Source organism: Nicotiana tomentosiformis, chromosome 8 (assembly GCF_000390325.3).
Source record: "Nicotiana tomentosiformis chromosome 8, ASM39032v3, whole genome shotgun sequence".
Lineage (NCBI taxonomy): Eukaryota > Viridiplantae > Streptophyta > Magnoliopsida > Solanales > Solanaceae > Nicotiana > Nicotiana tomentosiformis.
In genome coordinates, this window is record NC_090819.1 from 16,782,259 (window position 1) to 16,810,143 (window position 27,885).

The 27,885-nt window shown below is 35.2% G+C and overlaps 1 protein-coding gene across 1 annotated transcript; it reads left to right on the top strand.

Annotated features, from left to right (window-relative positions):
• The first annotated feature begins 8,664 nt into the window (after positions 1 to 8,664).
• LOC104105030 (gibberellin 2-beta-dioxygenase 8) lies at positions 8,665 to 17,018 on the top strand. Its single transcript, XM_009613258.4, has 5 exons — positions 8,665 to 8,832; positions 9,375 to 9,466; positions 11,651 to 12,117; positions 15,374 to 15,695; positions 16,621 to 17,018. The coding sequence occupies exons 2-5, from the start codon at positions 9,428 to 9,430 to the stop codon at positions 16,858 to 16,860; spliced, it is 1,068 nt and encodes a 355-aa protein (XP_009611553.1). The 5' UTR covers positions 8,665 to 8,832; positions 9,375 to 9,427; the 3' UTR covers positions 16,861 to 17,018.
• The last annotated feature ends 10,867 nt before the right edge of the window (positions 17,019 to 27,885 follow it).

Here is a 27,885-nt window from a genome sequence, read left to right on the forward strand (position 1 = left end):
CTTGTTTTTCCCGGACCAGGACTCCACTTATCGATATTTTCTATACTGCCAAGTACAAGTATAGTTGTTCGTCTGTCTTTGGCGTGTGAAGCAGCGGTGGGTTCGATAGATATCGCTTGAGTTCCTCCAAAGCCCGCTAGCACTCCGGGGTCCATGAGAAGTTATTCTTCTTCTTCAATAGTGTGAAGAACCGGTGGCTCTTGTCGGATGACCTCGAGATGAATCGCTTGAGGGCGGCTATGCGCCCGGTTTATCTTTGCACGGCCTTTACATTGTCCACAACTGTGATATCTTCGATGGCTTTGATCTTGTCGGGGTTGATCTCGATTCCCCAGTTGGATACCAGGAATCCGAGGAATTTACCTGACCCAACTCCGAACGCACATTTCTCCTGGTTCAGCTTCATATTGTATTTCTTCAATATGCTGAAGGTTTTCTGCAAATTTTTTAAATGGTCCTTCGTTCGCAGGGACTTAACCAAAATGTCGCCAATATAAACCTCCATTGATTTTCCTATTTGTTCCTCGAACATATGATTTACTAGGCGTTGGTAAGTGGCACCAGCATTTTTTAACTCGAATGGCATCACATTATAGCAGTAGGTGCCGTATTTAGTGATGAATGAGGTTTTTTCCTGGTCACCCGGTCCATCCATATTTGGTTGTACCCCGGAGTAAAGTAGGCATCGAGAAAACTCAGGATCTTGTGGCCGGTCGTGGCGTCGATCAAGGCAAAGAGAAGAGTCTTTGGGACATGCCTTATTCATATCCTTATAGTCTACACACATTCTTAATTTATTCCTTTTTTAGGGACTACCACAACGTTCGCTAACCAATCCGGGTATTTGATCTCCCTAATGGAACCTATTTTAAGGATTTTAGATACCTTGTCCTTGATGAAAGCATGTTTGATCTCGGACTAGGGTCTCCTCTTCTGCTTCACCGGATGGGATTTTGAGTCCAGGCTTAACTTATGAGTGGTTATTTTCGGTGGGATCTCTGTCATGTCAAGTTGGAACCAAGCGAAACAGTCTATGTTAGCTATAAGAAACTGAATGAGTTTTTCCTAAGCTTGGGATTTAACCTCGTGCCCGGGTATACATTTCGATCGGGTAGGTTCTCGACCAATATGACCTGTTCTAGCTCCTCGACCATCGATTTAGTAGCGTCGGAATAATCAGGAGCTATAAAAGACCCGGGTACCCTATTTCTCCGGTTGGGTCGGAGCTGGTGTCGGTAATTGCTATTTAGTTTCTGGCTTTGTGATCGAACTTGGCCCCTTTATCGTTGCAAGCGCGGATATCAAAATCACCTCTTCAACCGCAAACATCTCCTTTGCGGCTGGCTGTTCTCCATAGATTGTTTTAATTCCACTCAATGTTGGAAATTTTAACACTTGGTGCAGAGTTGAGGGTATTGCCCTCATGTTGTAGATCCATGGCCTTCCAAACAAAGTGTTGTACCTCATGCCTCCTTCAATTACATAAAACTTTGCTTCCTGGATGGTCCCAGCGGTGTTCACCGATAATGTTATCTCACCCTTAGTGGCTTCACATGCCATGTTGAATCCGTTTAGAACTCGGAGTGCAGGCACGATTTGATCTTGTAGACCGAGCTACTCCACGACCCTCGATCGGATGATGTTGGCTGAACTATCTGGATCAATTAACACACGTTTAACCTGAATTTTATTTACGAGTATAGATATTACAAGTGCATCATTGTGGGGCTGCACGATCCCTTCCGCGTCCTCATCATTGAAAGACAAGGTTCCTTCCGGTATGTGATCTCGAGTTCATTTTTCCCTTGTGATGGACACTTTGGTGCGTTTCAACATCGGCCCCTAAGGGACATCGACCCCACCAATGATCATATTAATGACGTGTTGAGGTTCTTCTTGTTCGATCTGTTTGTTAGAATCCCTAGTCCTGAAATGATTCTTGGCTCGGTCAATCAAGAATTCTCGAAGATGCCCACTGTTGAATAGTCGGGCTACTTCCTCTCTCAACTGTCGGCAATCCTCCGTTATGTGGCTGTGAGTGCCGTGATATTTACATATTTGGTTAGGATCCCTTTGGGTTGGATCGGGTTATAGAGGTCGAGGCCATTTGGCATCTTTGATGCATCCGATAATTGATACAATGGCGGCAACATCGATATTAAAGTTGGATTCCGATAACCTCGGTGCTTCTTTAGGCCCGATGGGCTTGTCAAAGATGTTTTTGCTCATGAGTCCCTAGTTGCTATGACCTATGTCGCTTCTCCTTTCATTTCTCATAGAGTTTCTCCTGGACCTGCTGCTTCTTCGATCTCCATTATACGGCTAATACTGATCCTTATTTGGTCTCGGTTCACGATCGATGTCTCTCTTGACTCTGTCGATGTTTCTGACGGGATAAACAGACACCAAAAGGGCCAGTTGATCATCTTCCACTCTGATCTTTGATTGATACCGGTTATAAATGTCGGCCCAAGTAACGACCGGATATTCTACCAAGTTTTGTTTCAACCACTGCGAAGTCATGAAACTTCGAACATTGAGCCCTTGGGTGAAAGCATGAATGACCCAATCATCAGTGACAGGTGGCATGTCCATTCGTTCCATTTGAAACCAGTAAACGAACTCTCTGAGCATCTCGTTATCCTTCTATTTTACTTTGAAAAGGTCTGATTTCCTGGTTTTGACCTTGATGGCTCCTACGTGTGCTTTCACGAAATAATCCACAAGCATAGAAAATGAATCAATAGAATTATGAGGTAAGTTGTGATACCATATCATAGCCCTTTTTGACAGGCTCTCCGAACTTCTTCAATAGGACAGACTCGATCTCATCATCCCCCAAGTCGTTCCCTTTGATAGCACATGTATAAGAGGTCACATACTTATATGGGTCGATCGTTCCGTCATACTTAGCAATCTCGGGCATGCGGAATTTTTTAGGGATCGGCTTCGGAGCCGTGCTCGGAGGAAAAGGGTTTTGCACGAACTTCTTGGAATCCAGGCCTTTCAATATCGGTGGTGCTCCTGGGATCTGGTCTACCCTGGAATTGTAGGTTTCCACCTTTTTGTCATTAGCTTCGATTTTCTTCTCCCCTGATTTTATTCATTTTGTCAGCTCTTCGAGCATCTTTATGATCTCGGGGTTAGCCCCCGATTCATGTTCATTCGACCTCTTTGCGAACGGTTTATCCATGCGGGTGACTTCCCAGGGTGGATCGGGTTCAACTCTGCTCGGTGTACGACTTTGGTTTTGTAACTGAGCTATCGCCGTATTTTGAGCCTGTAGCATTTCGAAGATCACCCGTAAACTGATCACGTCCCGTCCAATGTTTTGTGTATTTTGAGTTACCGATCGGGCTCCACCACGGATGCTATTCCTAGGTCCAGTTGGCAAGTTTGCGTCGATAGCCATATGTGAATTAGCGTTAATTGGGTCTGCGACCGGAATTTCGATGGGATCAGCGGGCGGTACCTCATTACCGGGTGCTATGTTGTTATTTTCAACGTGGTGACTGGACTCGTTGTCAACATGTAGGGGTGTTGATTGAGAGTTTGACATTTTATGTTTTAACTTGAAATCAGAGACACTTCAAAGAGCAAGCGTAAAGTAGTGTGTGTTATGAATTTTTGTATCAAATAACCACTATTATCCTTAGCACCATGGTGGGCGCCAAACTGTTTACCCTCCAAATTGGATAACAATTGAATTTGTAAGTGGTTTTCAGGATACATGATCTATCTTGATACAAAACGATAAATTAGATTATAATTGAAATAAGTAATGAAAAAGTAAATGCAAACCACACGAATTGAGCAGTCTTAGCCCTGAAGAATTAATCACCCTCGAGCCCTGGTGCTTCGATCGATATCAAGACAAAAGAGACGAGAACTTAAAGAAATAATATTAACTTAAAGAGAAAAATAATGTATTGTTTTGGAATGCGAGTTACAGTGTGTTCAATGAATTATCAGACCCCTCTTTATATAGTAGAGGAGTCATATTTTAGGTACAATCCTATAAAAGGTAAAAAATCTCTTTATTTGTTGATCGCATGTTCCTTATTGATACGTGCCGAGATTCACGCCACAATATCCGACCGATCACGGATATTTTGGTCTTCTGTTAGTTATCTCAACAATCTCTCTCCGAGCTCGTTTGAGGCTAAGGTCAACACCGGACTCACCGCTAGTCGAAGGCAGGCGTTCCGACCTTGGGTCCTAGCTTGGTGGGACTCGAGATCGATCTTCAGTCCTTGGTTGCCACGTGATAAGCCTAATCTACCAAGTTGTAGGCGCGCTCGACTTCGACCATATACAATACTATATTTGACGGACATCTAGAACAAAAACCTTTTGAATGGAAAACCCAAACCTCAAAATAATAAAAAAACGTAAAGTGCTATATGAGACAAGAACAATTTATTAATTCTATTGGCCATGACACATATATAAGAAGATTATAAATGAACATGTTGGCACAATTATGTCAACACGAAAGACCTTTTAAGTGTTGTAATGAAGCCTAAAAGATCGTTTAGTTGTTAGTTAGAGTTATACAAGTATTAGTAATGTAGGAATTAATTATGCATATATTAGTTATGCGGGGAGTAGTTATACATGAATTAGTTATGTGCGGGACTTAATTACTCAAATTAGTTATACGGTAGTTATGTAAGGATTACAACAACAACAACAATAATAACAACAATAATAAATCCAATGAAATTTCACAAGTGGGGTCTGGGGAGAGTGGTGCATACGCAGACTTTATCCCTACCTTGTGAAGGTAGAGAGACTATTTCCGATAGACTCTCGGCATAAGAAAAGATGCAAAAGGAAGAAATACCAACAACAACACGCAAGATGATAAAATAACCAAGGATGAGAGAAACATCATATAGTGGTAAAATCTAGAAATCAGAAAAATGAGAATAATACTAATAATATTGATATGTACAGAAGACACTCAACTACCTATTAACATTCTACTCTAATTCTCGACCTTTATGTCCTCCTATCAAGGCTCATGTTCTCTAAAAGTTGAAGTAGCGTCATGTCTTGTATAATCACCTCTTCCCGATACTTTTTTGGTCTACCTCTACCCTCTCCTCAAACTCCCCATGAACATCCGCTCACACCTCCTTATTAGGACATCTATGCTTCTCTTATTCATATGCCCGTACCATCTCAGCCTCGCTTCTCACAACTTGTCCACTACGAAAGCCATTTTTACCTTGTCCCTAATATCTTCATTCCTAATCTTATCTCTCCTAGCATGCCCACACATCCACCTTAGTCTCCTCATTTCTACAATTTTTAACTTTTGAATATAGGAGTTCTTGATTGGCCAATACTACATCTCATACAATATAATTGGTCTAACTACTACTCTGTAGAACTTACCTCTATGTCTCGGTGCCATATTCGCATCACATAAAATACCATAAGCAAGCCTGTATTTTATCCATCCCTCTCTTATACGATGTGTGACATCATCGTCAATATCCCTAATACCTTGGATGACAGACCCCAAGTACTTGAAACTGCCTCTCAGTGATAACTTACGTATCGAGCCTCACTTCAAAATTCATTTCAAGATTCACATAACTACATTTTGCACTCCAAGCATTCTGTTTTGGTCCTGCTTAACTTCAAACCTTTTAACTCCAGGGTATGTCTCCAAATATCCAGACTCTCAATAACTCCACCTCGCATCTCGTCGATCAGTATTATATTATCTGCAAATAATATGCACCAAGGGACCTCCCCTTGAATGTGTTGTGTCAGTACGTCCCTTGCTAACTCAAATAAAACGGGCTAAGAACTGACTTCTGATGTAACCCCACCATGACTGGAAGTGGTCTAAGTCTCCTCTCACTATCTTAACCCCGATCTTAGCTCTATTTTTCAAGTACTTAATCATCCTAGTATATGTTACAGGTACACCGCTCACCTCCAAACATCTCCATAAGACCTCTATTGAGACTTTATCATATGTTTTTTCTACGTCAATAAACATCATATGCAAATCTCTCTTTATCTCCATACTTTTATACCAATCTCCTAACAAGGTGAATGGCCTCAGTAGTTTGTCACCACAGTATGAAATCTAACTGGTTCTCAAAAATAGAAGAGACATATTTTATTTGCCTTAGCGATGGACATGTTGACGCGACATATAAGGGAGAGGTCCTTTGGTACATGTTATTTGTAGATGACATATTATTGATCGATGAGACGCGAAGTGGAGTTACAACGGGGTAGGAGATTTGGAGACAGACCCTAGAGTTAAAAAGTTTTAAATTGAGCAAGACCAAAACAGATTACTTGGAGTGCAAATACAGTATCGTGAAGCATGAAATGGACATGGAAGTGAGTCTTGATACGCAAGTTATCGACATGAGAGGCTGTTTCAAGTTCCTGGGGCCATTCATCCAATGTAATGGGAGATTGATGATAATCTCACACATCGAATAAGAGCGGTATGGATGAAATAGAGGCCCGCTTCTGGTATTTTATGTGATAAAAATATACCACCGAGACTTAAAGGTAAGTTCTATAGAGTGGTGGTTAGATCGACTATATTGTATGGGGCGGAGTGTTGACCAGTCAAGAACTCTCGTGTCCAGAAGTTAAAAGTAGTAAAAATATGGATGCTGAGGTGGATGTGTGGACATACCAGGAGAGATAAGATTATGAATGAAGATATTCGGGACAAGATTAGTAATATATAAATATAATGTACGTACTGATTATTTTTAGTCTAGCTTATTCTATTAAAATTATTAGTATATATGTATTTTCATAAATAAAAATATAAAAGTTTGAATAGAGGGTATTCTTGTCATTTTAGATTTTACAAGTATTACTAATATATGTATAAGTTGTTCTATATTTTACCCTGCATAAAGTAATAAATAGATTCTCTCATAACTTATACATGTATTAATTATGCGAAAAAGAGAAATATAAACCAAATATTGTATTAGTAGTATTATGTTTTATGTGAAAAAGAGAAAAAACCAATCAACCATTGTATAACTTATGCTAGATTCTATATGGAGATTATTTTTTCCTTTTTTGTAATCAAATAATGTATAAATTTATCATAATTTTAATACATGGATAACTCTCTCTAACATGCTACGAAACGACCCCTAAGGGTATGCAGTGTCGAAGCCACCCTTGTCCAAGGGATATTAATTAATTGACATTTTTTATCAAAAAATATATTGTATAAATAGGTAAAATATTATGTATATATACCAGTAGTGGAGCCCGATTTTTAATTAAGGGGTGCCAAAATATAAAGTAAAAAATACACGGAGAAACCAAAGGGAGTCAACATATAGTGTGTGTGTATATATACAATAAAAATCAATTTGACCTATCTATACAATGTAATTTTAACTCCACCACTTATATATAATATATATTGAATCTCCTAAATTATTCGTATATTTACTTTTCAATATTCTGCTTCTAAACCCCTTGGTATAAAAATCCTTGTGTGTGGTACAATAAATAATTACCCATCATCAGTACTTGTATCCTGCATCAAAGCAGTGCACATGGAAGCCCTTCAATTCTCAGACTGCAAAAAAAATTTCCTTTGCTGCAGTGGCCGACGTGGATTTCAGACGAAACATGAGACTTTGATTTATGCCACATGTGACGTGCCATTGCCGACATGGATTCTGATAAATGCTTCTGAATTCTTAAAATACAGTGTCTTTTTCTTTTTATTCCCCCCCCCCCCCCCCCCATGTTTTTTCATGTTTGGGACCGGTCCAGAAATTTATCATGTGTCCTGTTTCTCTCAGAAGTATTGAATGATGAAGGGAGGCAAGACTTGGAGCAATGAGAACCAAATGAAACAATATTGTTTGTGATGTGAAATTAAGTTTGATTTTCAACAACCATTTTGATATTATTGGTTGATCTCAATCGTGTGTTATGAGTTTAAGTCGGGTGTCTATAGTAAACAATCTTACTTTTTCATACGAGATAGGAATAAGATCTACGTATACTTTATCTTTCCCAAATCTTATTTGTGGGATCGCACTGGGTATATTATTATTGTTATTGACTCTCTATCTCATACGATATATGGTTAAGGTTTGCGTATATTTTACCTTACTCAGACCTCAGACTGTGTATATTATTGTTGTTTGTGTGTTATGAGTACTTAGCATGGCAAAAGTAAAATTTAATTTCTTCCCTTACCGACCAAACCCCAAAATTCAAACCATCTATTGTTCTTTTTCTTAATTAGCCAATGAAAATGTATCACTCTTTATCAATCTACAGCAATATATAGAGCAAAAATGGAAACATCACTAGTAAAGATATTTGCTACAAAAGGCAGAAGAATTTCTCTGATTTCTTGATGAGCCGCGTGTTCTTCTTTCTATACATAAACACTCAATCCTACAAGTATATTAGTGGCGACGCCAGAATTCTAAATTTATGGGTTCGAAATTCTAATTATTTACTGGGTTCGAAATTAATAATTTATATATATTTAATAAATTTTATTAAGACAAATATAATGTTCGAACCAAAGTTACTGCGTTCAGTCAAATCCGATCCAGACACTCTAGTTCCGTCCTAAAGCATATATATTTTTGACATGTAATAACTACTGTTGATATTATTTTCCCTCTGCAGTACTCCTTTGCTTTCCCTATAAAAATATCGTCCAATCTTTATGGACTGCAAAACGATTAGCTAAGCAGCCTCATACACTAATTCCAAGAAATATCTTTTCTTTTCTTGCTTCTGCTGCGGCCTCTTCAGAGCCTTCTCTTTCTACTTAGTTTTATTCTCCAAGTAAGTAGTAGTAAGCCTTCTTTGTTTACTTGGTTTTATCTCCTTGCGAGTATAGTAGTATTTCCTGCGTTGGTAGAATAATAAAAATACTTCTATTTACTTAATTATATATTCGATACGCTCCATCACGCTAAAGTTCTTTTTTATCGTGGCTCAAGCACATGAAAGTTATTTTTAAAATTGATGACAAAATGATTCGAACCCAGAACCTCTTGCCTGGTCTGATAAGTTGAATTATATGATCATTTAATTTATAAATTTAATCTGTTAGTGAAATTACACATTTATTTATTTTAATTCCATTTTCGACAATTATCAGCTTTTTATATTTGTTTTTTGTATATATTCTTGTTAAAAAGATTCTTAGATCCTCCGTGGTCCTAACGCCCAATCTTCTTGTTTGGTTATCACGCTATTTTCTTTCACTTTTTGTTGTCTCTTTTTCATATAGCCATGCAAACGATTTAATCTCTTCTTCTTTTCTTTTGGGGTTTGAGTTTGTATTATAACTGATCATATGTTTATTTGGATTCCTTCTTTAGTTAAACAGGCCGAGTGTAAGCTCTACACTTTTCTGCTCGTCTGAGGAAAAGTCATGACAAAGTCTTCAAAAGTCTCACAACAGGCAAACCAAGTAAGAAAGAATTTTATATCATCTCATAAATGACCTGCCGCCAATGTACGTCATGCACCTGTATCATTATATTATTATTAGTGTAGCTGCACTATTAATGGTAGATTAGTTATTATTTTATCAGGTTAACAAGTATTCTTTCTGTTCCATTTTTATGTAAACTTATTATTATTTTGGGAGTCAAATAATATTTTTTTGACCATATTTTTTATACTTTTAATTGTTAACTATTTAATTGTTAACTATTGTGACGTATAATACTTTTTATGTAGTTTCTAAACATGTAAATTGTATTTTAAAAATTTTATGTCAAAATTTATACTGAAAATTAGTCAATACCCTTTTGAAAAGATTCACATAAACTGAAACAGAGAGAGTGATACTTATCATAGAGATTTACACGTAACTATTTTGTGCTTAATTGTATAAATATTTTAACCCTATCAATGCATAAAACTTAACACTTTGGATATTACTCCCTCCATCCCAATTTATGTGATAATATTTGACTTAGTATTCGATCACGGAGTTTAAGAAAGAAAATAAGATATTTGAAACTTGTTATTTAAAATAAGTCATAAATATTTGTGTAGCTTTAAATAATTTTATTAAAGGTAAAGAAATAATAACAACAATAACAAAAACAGTAAACTTAGTGTATTCTCACAACTCACAAGAGGTGTCTTGGGAGGCAGAGATGGTAATATGTACGCAACCCTCCACCGGCTCTAGGAATAAAGTGAGTATTTTAAAAATTAAATTATTATTATTAAATTTAAAAAGTATAATATTTTTAGGACTAACTATAAAGAAAAAAGTGTTAAAGGTAAAAGGTAAAATAAACCCACCTAACACCCGGGGAAAATTAGAGGGAACACGAAAATTAAATAATACACGAGTGTGGAGGCAGTCAATATTAATAAAAGCATGTGTACCATGATTTGTGACGGAGAACCATAGACTATCATCATACCATCTTTGACCAATTAAAGAAAAGGGTATTGTCACCGTCCGAAAAAAATTATAAAATTTATATAATTTCTTATATAATATACAATATACAATATATATATATATATATATATATATATATATATATATATATATATATATATATATATAACATATATTTTAGCTATTATTTAGAGAGCTTATACAACATCATTTTCCATTAACGAAGTGCAACACTTCAATTTTTAAATGCCAAATGCCCCCCTATTGGTCTCTGTTTGGGTGCACAAGGCTCCTTGCTCCCCTCACCACCTCCCTCCCAAGTAAAAGACATGCATCTTCTTTGTCTCCATTGCCTTTCAAATTTACCTGACCAAAAAACATAGAATCAGAAATTTCAGAAATATGGTCTTAATTTGATTCTCTTTTCTTCCTCATCTTTAGTTACAACACAACTTAAAGAGAATTTTGGGTCAAATTTCTTGCCGCTATTAGCAAAGAGTTTATGTAATATTATATGCATACACGGGGTAAAGAAATATTTGCATAATTAAACTATTTATAAGGTATATTACAGGTAAAGATCGTTGATAAACAATTAATTGATAACATGATAAAAAATAGTCATTTTGTTTTAATTAAATATGACAACATTTTCTTTTTAGTTCGTTCCAAAAAGGATGATAGCTTTCTGAATTTGGAAACAATTTAAGTTAAATTTTTTGTTTTACCATACAAATATTAATAGCTTATTTTATATCACAAGTTTTCAAAGTCTTCATTCTTTTTTAAAACTTCGTGTCTATTCAAAAGTTATCATATAAAGTAAAACGAAAGGATTATAGAGAACAAGTTACGGGTTCGGTCGAACCCACTAGTTTTAGTTCAAACCATGTATTTATTTTACGAAATTTATTAAATATATATAAATTATTAATTTAAAACTCAGTAACTTAAAAATAATTAGAATCTCGAACCCATAAAATTCAAATTATGGTCGCACCTCTGCTTAAATTGGTTCAACCAACTTAGAATGCATATATATTTAGAAGTACAATGAGTTCAGCATCAAGCATCAATATAAGCAAAGATAAAAACTAAAATCATCAAGTTTATATCATGATCCGCATCTAGGTTAAATTAAACGCATAGGTGAAATATATATATATCGCAAATTCCTATATATACATTCTGCAGTTTTCATGGTATTCTCTGACACCACTTTCTTTTCAGACTATAAGCATGGAAGAATCACCTGATCCTCCGTTTGAAGAGACATACAAGAATCTTTTTGACAACATAAGTAATGAAAATGATTCAAACAATTACGAAAACCTCTTCTTAGTGGAGAAATGCGAGTTGCCTCTTGTCGATCTTGACCAACTAAATTATGGAGACGAATTCGAGAGAAGAGAGTGCAAGAGAAAAATAGCCAAAGCTTCAAAAGAATGGGGTTTTTTCCAAGTGATAAACCATGGAGTTTCACATGATATTTTGGCCAAAATGAGAATGGAACAAGTCAAGCTTTTCAAGAAGCCGTTTAATGAGAAAATGGATATTGACAAGAATCTTAACTTCTCCGAAGGAAGTTACCGTTGGGGAACGCCGACAGCTACTTGCCTTCGACAACTTTCTTGGTCGGAAGCTTTTCATGTTCCTCTCTCTGATGTTTCCAGTTCAAGGGGACTGAGCAGCCTCAGGTACTCAGAATTTTCACTGTTATATTTTATTTAATGTGTGTGTATGTGTGTCATACTGATTGGATTTCATACATACAGTCGTAGTATATAGAAATTATACACTATTTGTATTTAATTTAATATGTTGCAGAATACCGTTACTTGTAACATATTAAGGACAGTATGAGTAGTTATCCTTTAGGTAATTTGATTGTGTGAAAAATCTTTTACTCTGTCTGTATATTGAAGTTACAATCATGATACTCTATATCTAAATCTTCTTGTTTTCTTTTCTACATCTCTCCCTATAGAAGGAGAGGTTCTTGTGTTTTGCACAATTTGATAAGTAGGAATAAATTTGGTGAAATAACGAACTAAACTAAGCAAGTACTGGTGTACTGTAATACTTTTTTTTTTTGGCTGAATAATTAACCTTAATAGTCACTCACCCAACTACCTAAATTAGAAATAGGCAACAAATATAATATATATATATATATATAGTTAAATATTTCTATAATAACCTCATTTGTTCCGAATTTTTTTTGTCGTTATAATGAAATAATGTTATATACTAAAACATATATTATAACACATCATGAAAACTATCGTTCTATAAAAATTTGACTTTTATAATGAACGATTATTATATAGCGATCATATTTTATATAGAGAGGTATGAGTGTATATCAATTTAATTAGCTCTTGGGGCAAAACCCTGAGAAGCTCTCCTGCAATGTAGCGAGAACTGTGCTAGTGTTTTAAATATGTAGGACAAAGTTGTTTAGCCTATATACGAGAATCCATATGACAAGAAGTTTTTTCCTTGTTTATTTCTTCTGAGGTATGCTGAAATTGTGAATTGTAAATTAAAACTACGCCATTTTTTGTACTCCATTTTTAGGTTTCCTTGCACTTCTTAAAAAAAGAATTAATTGCCTTAATTGTAAGATTATTTGTCCAAAATGCATTTTATTTTCTCTTAAGTGTATCCCTTAATTTTAATTTTTTCTTTTGAAAGAGAAACAAAACAACAAAAAGCTAGCTAGAAATCAAAGTGAGGGAATGATTCCTAACATCTCCTGCAACATGCCAAAAAATGCTAGTAACGATGAATTCCTTAATTGACGCTCTATTAACTGAAGCAGTAAGGATAAATTTGACAAAGTAATAAATGCTTCTTGTTTATCTAAAATATTAAATATCTAAAATAAATTTAGTTTGCGAAATGATTAACATTTAGAATCGAAGGAATAATTGATAAGAAATTGATGTTGAACCTAAATCAACTCACAAAAGTTAGCTCACACATGACACAACTGATGTTGATACTCAGACATCTGGAGGGTGAATGTAATAAAATATGAGGTTCTAAATTTGTTAGTCAAGAATTAAAATGGGTGATGAAAAATAGATCTTGAGCCGAACACACATAAAAATTAGCTCATTAGGCAAAAATGTCCAAGATCAATTAATATACTCATGACCAATGTGGGAATCTGATAATAGTGGGGATCAACTTGCCACTAATTATGTTTATTAATTAATTAGGTTTAGCAGCTTTTGATTCAAACTCTGTTCAATTTGTCCGACAATATTTGGGTGCTGCCGATTTGGATAGGAAAGGGTATTCTCCTAAAAAGTGGAAGTAGTACATGAATTGCAATGCTGGTTTGATAATTTGATTTGATGGTTTTTTTTGACGTTGTGGGGCTTCTTACTTGAGGATCCAGTACTTTATAATAGCAAGGTATGTCTCCCAAAAAACTGAAAGTGTATCAATTGAAATTACTTTCTAATGTATGCATTGGCATGTTTTATGGGAGATAACTTATAGTCGGTTTGGCGGTACTTTTAAAATTAGCTTATTTTAAAAAATATTGAAATGCTGGTTTGATAATTTGATATGATGGTTTTTTGACGTTGTGGGGCTTCTTACTTGAGGATCCGGTACTCTATTATACTAGTAAGATATGTCCCCCAAATAAAGTGAAAGTGTATCAATTGAAAATTACTTTCTAATGGATGCATTTGGCATTTTTTTTGGGAGATGTCTCATATATAGCATGTTTGGCCGTGCTTTTAAATTAACTTATTTTAAATTTTTTTTTTAAAAGTACTTTTGAAAAAAGTATATTCAATGAGAAGCAATTATATTTGGCTAATCAATTTGAAGAATACTTTTGAGCATGAATTAATATTTGATCATGTTTTTAAAAAGTGTTTCTAAACGTATTTTTTTCAAAAAAGTATTTTCAGTGAGAAGAAGTTGTATTTGGCTAATCAATTTGAAGAACACTTTTGAGCAGCAATTCGTATTTGACCAAGCTTTTAAAAATTATTTCTAAACGTATTTTTCCCAAAAACTATTTCTGTTTCTACTTAATAATACTTTTCTCATTCTAAAAGCTTGTCCAAATATCTTAACTTTGAAAATAAGTATTTTCACTTAAAAAAAGTAATTTTGGCCAAAAAAAAAAAGGAAAGCCAAGCAAACTAGTAGTCCTCATCCTCATTATTTTAATTTAGACCAGGTAGTCAACCTAAAAAGAAGAAACTTAACACTGGGCCACTTTACCCAATAAGGATATAAGGAGCCAGGTTGATTAGTTACCACAATAGCTTATGTTCTCCTTCTAAAAAAAAGAAGAGGATCAGGAGCTAATTATAGGGAGAAATAAAAGATTATCAGCCCACGGAATTGGAACTTATAACATTTTTTAAATTCAAATCCACATCATTGTGGTGGGGTTAAGGCCAATATTAACCCCTACCTATATATTAAGATCCAAAAAATAAGATATGGACTAGGGAGACGTAATGCCTAACCTATCCAGCTACATAATGTAAGTTATTAGACATACCTAATTACTTTGAACTATAGAACTTAGAAATATTTCTTTTATATACATTGATGATATAAAGAATTTAAACAATAAGTTTCAATGTAACTTAGTGCAAATAGCAAATATTTATGCTATTTGCTAATTTATGAAGGGGAGTCTTGGAGCAATAGTAAAGTTATCTTCGTGTGACTTATAAGTCATGAATTCGAGTTGTGGAATCAACCACTGATTCTTGCATTAGGGTAGGCTATCTATATTACACCCCTATGGGGTGCGGCCCTTCCCCGGACCCCTACATGAACACGTGATACTTTGTGCACCGAGCTGTCTTTTTTATTCACCAATTTATTTTCTTAGAGTCTATAAATAATCATTGCTTGGAATTTTAATAATAATATCTTTCTTTTTTTTTTTGGTATGGATAAATTCAGCTCCACTATGGAACAATTTGCAACAACATTATCTGAATTAGCACAGCAATTAGCAAGATTATTAGCAGAGGAACTTGGACATAAGTCAAATTATTTCAAAGAAACATGTTTGCCAAACACTTGCTACCTAAGAATGAACAGATATCCAGCTTGTCCTATTTCTCCAGAAGTTTTCGGATTAATGCCACACACTGACAGTGATTTCCTCACAATATTACATCAAGATGAGATAGGAGGATTGCAATTACTAAGAGATGGGAAATGGATTTCTGTTAAGCCTAATCCTCAAGCACTTGTCATCAATGTAGGAGATTTGTTTCAGGTAATTGAATAATCTGTTTCCTAAATTTTGAACTCAATACATTATTTTAGAGTAGCAAGTGGGTGGGTCGGGTCAAACTTGAGGGAATCTAAATAGGTCAAATTAATAAATGATCCACACTGCCCAAGGTCCTTTATGAAAAATATTTAATTTAAATAGTCACATACCGAAGCATTTAAACAAAAAATAATCGCTAGATGTCATATTATAAGTAAACTTCTTATATATATATATATATATATATATATATATATATATATATATTATAAGTAAACTTCTTATATATATATATATATATATATATATATATATATATATATATATATAAAATCTACTTATCATATGTATATAATTGTGTATAACCGTTTTATAATCTATATATATTGGCTCGAAAAAAGAAACAGTAAATTCGACCGGCTATTTGTATAAAGATCCTAAGGTTTATTTGGATCAAAATGGATTGGATCACGATAAGTCAAATAACTGGTCCTAATCAAATCAACATGACCCAACCTCATCTCCTTTTTTTTTTTCAAACAAAATGTGAAAGATAATATATTATTTTGTTAAATAATTAGCTTAATCTCTTTCAAATTAACTTATCCATATCTCCAAAATTAATTTGCTATATGTGTTTGGGTTCGAGTTGCATATTGACCAGTTGGGTTACATTATTTGACTCGTTTTGACCCAACAGTTTGATAGGTCATTTTGGGTTCACCCGGTAGATTCAAGTCAACAAACGGATCATGATCCAACCCGTATAAACTTAGGCAGTTTGGGCGTGTTACTAAAAAATATAGGATTAATTTTGCCACCTCTTGATTGTTTCACTTTAAATGGAAGAAGATTTATTTATAACTTTTTTTGGTAAAATTTCTTCAGTTCTACAAATCAATTAATGAAATAATGTTTGATTATGCAGGCATGGAGCAATGGTATTTATAGAAGTGTTGAACACAGAGTTGTGACAAATAAAGTAAAAGAGAGGTTCTCAACTGCATTTTTCTTATGTCCATCTTATGATGCAGAAATACAGAGTTTTGTTGAACCTTCTGTTTATAGGAAATTTTCGTTTAGAGAATTTAGAAAACAAGTCCAAGAAGATGTTAAGAAGTTTGGTTATAAAGTAGGTCTACCTAGGTTTCTTGTATCAAGCCACTAAACACAAAAATTTTGCAGTTAAATGCCTATATCATAATCATACTATCTGACCTTTAAATAGTTAACAAAGTCAAGAGGTTTAGGATTTTTTTTTTCTTTATTTCCGTATGTCTCACAATGTTAGAATGGGCTAATATCTATTCTCTCTGTTTTATTTTATGTGGAGTATTATTTTGTTATTAATTAATTCATTACAAAGAAAATGATAACTACTGTAATTTAACCTTAATTTCATACTTCAATTTCATAATTTACAAGCTCACATGTACTATTATACACCACAGTCAACCCAAGGACTTGGAGCACATCTTCTATTTTTTTTACTGCTTGAAATGATTGTTACGACCACAAAAGAACGACAAATTCCAACTACGGATATATAAAAGAGCCAAAACTGTTAGATTCCATCCAGCGTAAGCATCTGGATAATCTGGAATGCGACGTGGCATACACCAAAGCCCTAAGAAATGCATAGAAAAAAAGAAAGTCAAATTAACCCGAAAAAAGTGATCCCAGAGACTTAACCAACACTCCTCAGGCTTTTCTGGATATCTCTGTATCCTAGTAATAATCATAAATCACAAGGTTTCTTTGTACCCAAGCATAATCCAATTTCTGGTCACTTGATAAATGCCAAGAATTGTACTGATCCCACCAGTTTTTAGTGTGGTTGAAACACAAGAAGGAAAAGGATCTTCCCATTGGCAACCTTCTACACTGAAATCTTTATATGTTGAAACAAATGGTGCATTTTTCTAGTCTGTTTTCTCCAAACCACCCCTAGTAGCCCAATTATCTACATTCCATATGCTCCAAAACAAGTACATTGGCTTCTCATTAGGGAAGAAATTATTCGTATAATTCACGTTTTTGTATACCCTTATCGAACCTCATCCACGAAAAACTTGCACACACCAGAATGATAATGTCAATTCTAATTGAAAATAATTTATCTTAATGACAACTTTCTAAATTTGAAAATAATTTAACTCAAACTTCTCATTTTACCTTAATGAAAAGCTTTTATAATCTATATTATATTAAAAACACGAATGTTCTTAACGAAATGTCATTCGCCTTTTTTACTCTTTAGAAAAAGGTTTCACATTAGACAAAGTTGTAATTTTATTAGCTCTCCTAATATCTAGCACTTTAAAATTAACTAAAATTTTGGTTATTAAATATTTTTTTTATTAAACTAGGTAAAAAGTCCTAATATTTAGGACTTTAAAATCAATAAATTCTTTTCCTTATATAATTTTTTTCTTATTTTAAATTGTTAATATCTTTTTTTTTCTTCTATAAATAAAACTATAATAATAACATGTAGATGCCCCAATATTCTCCAACCACAAATAGAAACGAGTATATGGACAGAGATATTAGCACATATCTTACGTCTTATTTTTGCTTTTGGGGGAATTATTCTTGCACCTCTTTAATTTCATATTGATAATATTAAAGTCCCATATTTTATATTATATATTTTTCATCAACTCCTTTTAAAAATATGACGTTGAACATGAAAGTTTTTCCATAATATATTTAAATTCTAGAAAAAGCTGTCTATAACTCTTTTTTTTGTTCGGTTGTGCATGAAAAATTTATACACCTATGGTCCTATACTGAGTTACTTGAATAAAAAGTCTCTATATCCTTTTCTATTCCATTTACTATTTAGCTAAAACTAAAATAAAGAATGTAGTATTATTCTAGGGAAAAGGTCCAAAAATGACCTTGTGGTAGTCAAAATGGATCAATTTTAACCCCCGTTTAAATTTGAATCCAAAAATGACCCTACCGTTATAAAATGAGTCTAATAATACCCTTGTGTTATTCAAAATGGATCAATAATGCCCTGAAATTTTATTTTATTTTAAAAATGCTTTAAAAAACTGAAAAATATATATTCTGTAAAAACTAGAAAAAGAAAGAAATTTACAAAATATATATTTTTAAGTCTTTTTAGTTTTTTTAAAGTATTTGTTTTGTAAAAACTGAAAAAAAAAAATTAAAAAAAAACTGGAAATTTATTGAAATTTTTTTTTTTAAAAACTGGAAATTTATTTAAAAAAAACCCGACATATAACTGTAAATGAATATTTAAAAACTGACTAAACCGACATAATCGTACCGTACCGAACTAATTTTTAGTTTTTTTAATAAAACCGTATGTTTTTATATAAATCTATAACTGTACCGATAATTATGGTAGATTTTTTATTTTATAAAAATAAACCGAAAAAATATTGAACCGTCAAATTGAAAAAAAAAAATAAGATTTTGCAAAATATTTTTATTTTTTTAAAACTAATGCATATATAGTCCACTGCTTTAGGAGAGTTTTTTTTTCCAGTTTTTACAAAACAAATACTTTAAAAAAAGTGAAAAGACTTAAAAATATATATTTTGCAAATTCCTTTCTTTTTCTAGTTTTTACAGAATATATATTTTTCAGTTTTTAAAAGCATTTTAAAAAAAAAATTCCAGGGCATTATTGATCCATTTTGAATAACACAAGGGCATTATTAGACCCATTTTATAATGGCAAGGTCATTTTTGGATTCAAATTTAAACGGGGGTTATAATTGATCCATTTCGAATACCACAAGGTCATTTTTGGGCCTTTTCCCATTATTCTATTATATTTTTTTATTTTTGTTATTCGTTATAGGAACATGAATATATACAATAAATTTTATTATATTCTACTTTTATGAGGTAATCTATATATTTTTATATTCATTTTGGTTTAATATGTAAGTAGCTATAAGCAATTATTAGAAGATACATTGAAATTTATCTTTCATATTATGTTAACTAGCATGAAGGACAATTGCACAGCTGCCTCATTTCGCCTTACCAACCCCAAAGAAACTTTGAATACAATCCTAGATCGTTTGTACAGACAGTGCTTTTGGGTTCTAAGATCCAAATTTGAGAGAAAAACAGACCAAATTTATACGCTAAGGTCCCTAAGCAATCACTTAGTGGAAAAGAAAGTGATCGAGCGACACAACCAGAAGCGGATTAAAGACAACATTTGATTGTCCATAAAATTCGGTAAATACAAAAGATAACATTTGATACATTTAGATGTATAATCTAGATGCATGGCTATGGATGGAGAAAGAAAGCTCTCTAAAAAAAAAAAAAAGCGTGGATTATGGATGCTATTTTGCGATAGTGAGTTTTTTAAATCTGTTGGAATAACTTCTACAATATTTTTTATCGATTACGAAAAAATAATTTGAATAGACATCTTATGTCGGTTAATTTATGTCTTTTAGAATGAACTTGAGAATATATAACTTTTCAATAATTTAATTAGCTTTTAAAAAGAAAGCATGATAATTTGTGAAATTGAAGTAATAAAATTATAAAATTAGGAGAAATATTAAGTTGAACAAAGTAATTGAGATGCTAGATTGAGAACTTCTATGGGGTAGAATTTCTTCCTTCTTGAGTAATTGACTAAATAGGATCAACAATTATTATTTTCAAGAATTTTGTTTTTGTGCAAACTTTTATTTTTGTAACTTAAACATAATTTTCACTATAAAAAACATATAATTCATTGAGACAAGTTACACGCGCAAAGCGCATACTCTAAGACTAGTCACACAAATGTCTATGACTAGTTTTAGATCACATGTTTCAAAAGTTATCCTTTCTTTCTTAAACTTCGTGCGAATTCAAACTTTGCCGCATAAAATAAAACGATGGGAGTATAACCGACTTATTATAATAGGCTAAACCAGTAGGGATGGCAAATGGGGCAGTGCAGGGCGGTGCGGATTTAAGCTTACGCGGGGCAGGTGGGTTTAAGATTCCGCAGTACGGGGCGGGTGCGGGGTGGGTTCAAGAATGCTTTAAAAATTGTGGGGCGGTTGCGGGGCATTGAGGGTTAGGCAGTATTGACTTTTGAGTAATACGTGTATCGTACATTACTCCTCTTCATCAAAAGAAAAAATCAACTGTTTTGTACTTTTCTGTTCAAGTAAATTTCATATAAGACTTTCTCAGTTGGTATTTGGCATTTATAATTTTTCCCTTGCCTATCTTTAACATTTAAAAAAAAAGAATTTGTTAGTTCATTTGTCTCCTCTTTCTCTTGCTCCTTAAAGCTTAAATTTGCATGTCATATTCTAGCTATGCTCTAAACGTAGATATTACAAATCATTCAAGCTCTTTTTCTTCTTTTTTATTTTCTTTAAATTTCTTTAATTGTTCTATAAGGACCCATAGCATGACCAACACTTTTTGACAGATTTATCTTTGTGCAAACTTCATAGTTCTCAAAAAAAACAATATTTATGAGATTTAGTGTCTTATTATTAATCATAAGAATATCGATGCCAACTTCTGGGGTAGGAGTGTTAGCAGTTTAAAAAAGATATATTTACTACCGATTAATAGAATTAACTCTCTAATTAAATTACTACTTTTATGGAGTATTACGCTAAAAAAATATTTTCTAACAATATGATTAGTAGTAGACCATGATCCAGCAGCACAACAGGTACGGCCAAGAAAAAGAGAAAGAAGCTCTAAGCCATTGGTAATTTTTTCTTTTTTAAAAAAAATAAAAAAGGAAAAATTTTGCTTCGCGGAGCGGGGCAAGGCGGGGCGGGTTTATGCGGATTGGTGCGGGGCGATTTGAAAACAGAAAAATTTGCTATGCGGGGTGGATCCCGCACCGCAACTGTCCCGCCCGCCCATTGCCACCTCTATCAACCAGACGCGGATGCAAACATTTCTTCAATTGGGCTCAAGTAGCCTACAATGCATATGTATATATTCAGAAGTACATGATTTCAGTGTCAATATTGGGAAAGTTAAAAGATTAATTCAAGTCTATATCATGATCCACCTCTAGGTTAAATTACACTCATCGTGTGAAAAATCTTTATATATATATATATATATATATATATATATATATATATATATATATATATATATATATTGCAGTTATCATGGTATTCTCTGACACCATTTTTTTTAGACCATAAGCATGAAAGAGTTGTTGGGAATAAACCCCCACAGAAATAATATTCACGTTATACGACTATAATAAATACGGATTATTAAAATACTGTAATCAACGGTAATAATAAGAGAAATAAGGACACCGAGATTTTTACGTGAAAAATCCTTCTGAATAAGAGAAAAATCACGGTCCGAGAGGAGCAACTGATTTCACTATAGCAAGGATTTTATAATTTTTGGTACCGAGTAAAATACTGCAAGACCACTAAACACTCAAAAGAAATAACCCTCTTTTGGTTTTTCCACCTCACTACAATACCACTCAAACTCTCTATATTTTTTCTCACAGAGTATTTTGCTTCTTATTGTGTAATTCACTCTCTTTCTCTTTGTTTTGGTGTGTCTACAAATGAAAGTAGAAGCACCTATTTATAGTTGCAGAATGCCTATGATGATGCATATAATGACATCAACACTACTGCAAAAGTCTTTCCAAATCTTTTCTAGTATTAATTGGTTGGCTTGATGTTTTCAAAGCAAAAGAAAACTTCTCTTCTTTCACATATAGGATGAACCCAACAAATCTCCCCCTCCAGTCTCATGCACCTGAAGGAGGTAACACCGGAGTTTCTAGTTTGAGTGCATGCTGACAAGTTCTTTGCATAGCTCGAACTTGTCTCTTGGTACCACCTTGGTCAGCATATTCAAAGGATTCTCACTTGTATGGATCTTCTTGACCTGTATAGATCCATCCTCTATTCTTTCTCGAATCTAGTGATATAACACGTAGATATCCTTCGTCCTTGCGTGATACATGGTATTTTTGCTCAGGTCTATTGCACTTTGACTGTCACAATAAACGACATACTCCTTTTGATGCAATCCAAGCTCTTGAAGGAACCGTTTCAGCCAAACCATCTCCTTGCCAGCTTCAGTAGCGGCAATATACTCTGCTTTAGTTGTAGAGAGCGCAACAAACTTCTGCAACTTCGACTTCCATGATATAGCTCCCCCTGAAAAAGTGAACAGGTATCATGTAGTAGATTTACGATTATCAAGATTACCTGCTGATAAGTGGGAATTTTAACTACTTATTTGCGCCTTTTGACTTTGTTTTAGTTTAAAAAAATGCTTAAAGGTATTTCCAAAAACTGATGAAATATGCCTACTTGCAGGAGTATTGGAAAATGAGTCAAAGTAATGAAATTCAACTCAAGAAGGAGTGATTTTGAACAAGGACAAAAATCAAGCAAAAAGCGCTAAAGTGCGGACCGCAGAATTCTGTCTGCGGCCGCAGAACAAGAAGAAAATTTGACAGTGCTGTAATGGAAAGTACGGACGGCACTATAATTGTGCGGCCGCAGAAATTAAATGTGCGGCCACACCTAAAATTGTGCGGTCCGCAGAACTCAAGATGTGCGGCCGCACCCAGAATTGTGCAGTCTGCAGAACTCAAGAAGTGCGGCCGTAGTTCAGAATTGTGCAACCGCAAAAACCACTCCTGTTAAGAGCTGCAGCAAAGTGCGGACCGCACACAAAATTGTGCGGCCGCAGAATCTCCGAAAGGGTAATTTTATCCGAAAATTTCAGCTGTGTATAAATTGTCATTTTTGACGAAATTTGGTCAAGTTTTGAATATCTGAAAGTTGGTAGCTGTTTTTCTTTACTGTTTTAGGAAACTTTATCATAACTTATCAATTTTACATTGGATTTTTATCTATTTGTCATTAAATATGAGTTTAATCATCTTTTCTTCTTTATTTTCTTCATCACTCACTATGAGTAGTTAAATTTCTAGCTAATGTTGTGACCCAACCCTAGTATGGGTACCTAATGTGTGTTTGATTTAAGGCTTGTTTATGGTTGGGTATATAATATTTAGCCTAGTTCTTGCTATAATTGTAAAATTAATGGTTGCAAATATTGATTCAACCCTATTTGACTTAGTCTCTACTTGAGAAAGAGAGACTTAGTCTAGAAAAACTTGGCTAACAAGAAATTGATAGTCTTAATTAAAAGGTTGAATCTAGAGATAGTAAAACCCGACTTGAGCATCTATCAACTGTTTTGTGCATTATTCATTTGGACTTGAGAAAATCAAATTGGGCAAAACCACTCTATTACCGATAGGTAATTGAGTGAGTAATTGTGTGTTGATTGCTATAATACACCTCGACCAATAAAACCCCCTCTAAAGCCCACAACCCGTTAGGTAAACACCTAGATGGAAGTCACAGTCCTAGATCTTTTACATACTTTAAAAACAACACCAAAAATATTATTCTCTAGCTTTACATTTGCAATCCGTAGCATAATTTAGAAGTAGAATCGAAACACTGTTTGTGAAAGTGCATCTTAGATACTTTACATGCTTAGTCCGAATATATACCTAATCCCATCTACGCTCCCTGTGGATTCAATCCCGACTCCCAGTTGGGTAATTATTATTGCAATCGACCGCTTCACAACCCCAAACTGAGGTGTGATTTAGGCGAGATCAAATTTTAGCGCCGTTGCCGGGGAGCATAAAAATGGATTTAACTATATATTTGGTTTTGTGTGTGAATTATCTTCTTTTCCTTCCGTGTTACTAATATTTTTGGTGCAATAATTGTAGGTGAAACAATGGCTCTCAACAACAATGATCCTCTCGGAAACATGCCTTTGGGGGATGTGGACGTGGAAGATGACCAAGTTGAAGAGGTTCTTCCTGAACCTCAAGCACATAGACGAGGCCGACCGCCTCAAGACAACGTTCCCGTTCAACCCCCACCTCTACCAAGAGCGGCTCCACACCGGGTGTTGCCGAATGAAGGTTATACAAGTGCCATAGTCCCGCCTTCAAATCACAAATGTTATGCTCACATTGCTAGAGCAATGTGGATTCTTCACCGGGGCTCCGAATCAAAATACGTACAAACACTTGAAAGGATTTGTGGACACTTGATCGGGGAGTAAACAGACAAACTTCTTCGAGGATGCTTTAAGGTTGAGGTTATTTCCTTTTTCACTACGGGGGAAAGCCTTGGATTGGTTAGAAAGGTTGCCAAACCATTCCATCCATACATGGGATGAATTGGCGGAGAAATGTATTTCCAAGTTCTTTTCTCCCAGGCATATGGCTACTCTTAGAGACGAGATTCTAGCATTCAAGCAAGAACCCAATAAGCCTTTGCACGAGATATGGGAAAGGTACCGTACTATGGTGAAAGAGTGCCCGAACAATGACATGACTGAGGCTATGATTCAACAAACTTTCTATAGGGCAAATTTCATGACAACATCATATGCCGGTGGAAATTTCATGACAACACCATATGCCGAAACTTGGGAGATCTTAGATGAAATGGCAGATATTTCATCGGCAAGGCAAAGTAGAGCAAATGTTCCTCAAGGTGATCCAAATGTGATTCACCTACATAAAGAATTACATGATCATGGGCAAGAAAATGCCGAGTTAACTACTATAATGAATCAATTAGCCAAAGCTCAACTTCAACAAGTTGAAGGTCCTAAGAAAGTAAATGCAATGGAAGGAGTAAATATGATGGTGAACAAGCTAAGGCAAAAGGGTCAACAAGTGCAAAACCGTGCGGAATAATATGTGCAAGAAGATAATGGGTTTGACCAAGATGAATCCTATAATGAACAAGAGGAGGAAGTGCAATATGTGAACAACTTCCAAGGGCAAAGAAACAACTCTCAAGGCCCGAATCAACAACAACGACGATCTCAAGGTAATCAAGGGAATTGGAACTCAAACCACCAAGGCAATTGGAGTGGTGGTAACAACCAAGGTAATTGGAACAATCAAAACAATCAAGGTAATTGGAGTGGCAACAATCAAGAATATTGGGTAGGCAACAACCAAGGGAGTTGGAACAATAACCAAGGGAATCGGGGGTCGGGCTTTCAAAGGCCCCCGATGTATCAACAACCAAGCAACCTACCTCCTTATCCGTCTCATGGGCCTAGCTCTTCCAATACTGAGATGGGGAGAATTGAGAACATGTTCAAATAAATGATGGAGAATAATGCTGACTTCGATGCTCAACTAGCCTCTCACAACACTTCAATTTGCAATTTGGAAGTTCAATTGGGGCAGATCTCCCAAGCTTTAAACACTCGTCCTAAGGGGGCACTACCAAGTGACACGGTGGTGAACCCGAAGGGTTGGAACAACATGGGACATGCCATGGCCGTGACTACTAGAAGTAGAAAAGGTGGGGATGCAATCACCTCAAGTCAAAGAAAAATTGTGGATGATGAGCAGGTGATTCAAGAAGATGAGATTCCAAACAATGTGGTGCAAGCAAATTACTAAGTGAGAATTGATATTGATGAAAATGTGGAGGAGACTCAAGAAAAAGTGAACCCGTCTATGGAACATATTGTTGTCATACCGGAACCGGTAGTGCCAAAGGCTAAGGCACCAATGCCAAGTCTTGCCAAGCAAAATGGCGAGAACTAATTCAAAAAGTTCATTGACATGATGAAGAGCTTATCTATTAATGTGCCATTGGTTGAGGCTTTGGAGAAAATGCCCGGATATGCAAAGTTCATGAAGGATTTGGTGACAAAGAAGAGGTCGATGAATTGTGAGACTATAAAGATAACACATCAAGTGAGTCAATTGTGCACTCAATGGATCCTAAATTGGAATATCCCGGTGCTTTCACAATCCCTTGCACCATTAGAAGCGCCGACACTGCCAAGGCTCTTTGTGATCTAGGGGCGAGTATCAACTTGATGCCCTACTTGGATTTCAAAACATTGGAGATTGGGCAACCAAGACCCACTTCTATGAGGCTACAAATGGTGGATCGTACTATGAAGAGACCATTAGGTATTATTGATGATGTGTTGGTTCGAGTTGATAAGTTCATCCTCCCGGCGGACTTTGTGATTCTTGATTGTGAAGTGGCTTATGAGGTGCCTATTATTTTGGGTAGACCTTTCCTTGCTACGGGGAAGGTACTTGTTGATGTAGAAGCCGACGAGCTCACCTTCCGGGTGGGTAATGAAAAGGTTATTTTCCATGTGTGCAAATCTATGACGCAACCAAATAGCAATGAAGTTTTTTCGTTTGTAGACTTAGTGACCGAGGTGATTGTTGATGATACTAGTGACATGATGAATGTTGATGATACTTTGGAGGCCGTATTGCTTAATCATGATGATGATGAGAAGGATGGCTATGTGGAATATGTGAATGCATTGCAAGGAATGGGGTCGTGCACTTATGAACCCCGCAAATTATCCTTAGATCTTGAAAACCGAAAGACCCCTCCAACAAAGCCCTCAATCGAGGAGCCTCCCACTTTGGAGTTAAAGCCATTGCCTCCACATCTCAGGTATGAATCCCTTCGCCCGTGTTCTACTTTACCGGTTATTCTTTCCTCTTGTTTGACTAACGTGCAGGTAGACTCTACTTTGGCGGTGCTACAACAGAGGAAGAAAGTTATCGGATGGACATTGGCGGATATTCGGGGTATAAGCCCCGCCTTTTGCATGCACAAGATTATTTTGTAGGAGGATGCCAAACCCTCCGTTGAACATCAAAGAAGACTAAGTGAAACAATGCAAGAGGTGGTGAAGAAGGAAATCATAAAGTGGTTGGATGTCGGGGTTGTTTACCCCATTTCTGATAGCTCGTGGACCTCTCCGGTGCAATGTGTCCCAAAGAAAGGGGGCATGATTGTGGTCACCAATGACAAAAACGAGTTGATTCCTACAAGAACGGTGACCGGGTGGAGAGTGTGTATGGACTATCTCAAGCTCAACAAAGTCATAACGAAAGATCATGTCCCACTTCCCTTCCTTGCTAAATGGTTGATAGGTTGACCGGCCGTGTTTTCTATTGTTTCCTTGATGGATATTTCGGCTACAATCAAATCCTTATTGCTCCGGAGGACTAAGAGAAGACTACTTTCACATGTCCCTATGGTACTTTCGCATTCTTGAGGATGCCATTTGGGTTATGCAATGCACCGACGACTTTTCAATGGTGTATGATGGCTATCTTCACCGACAT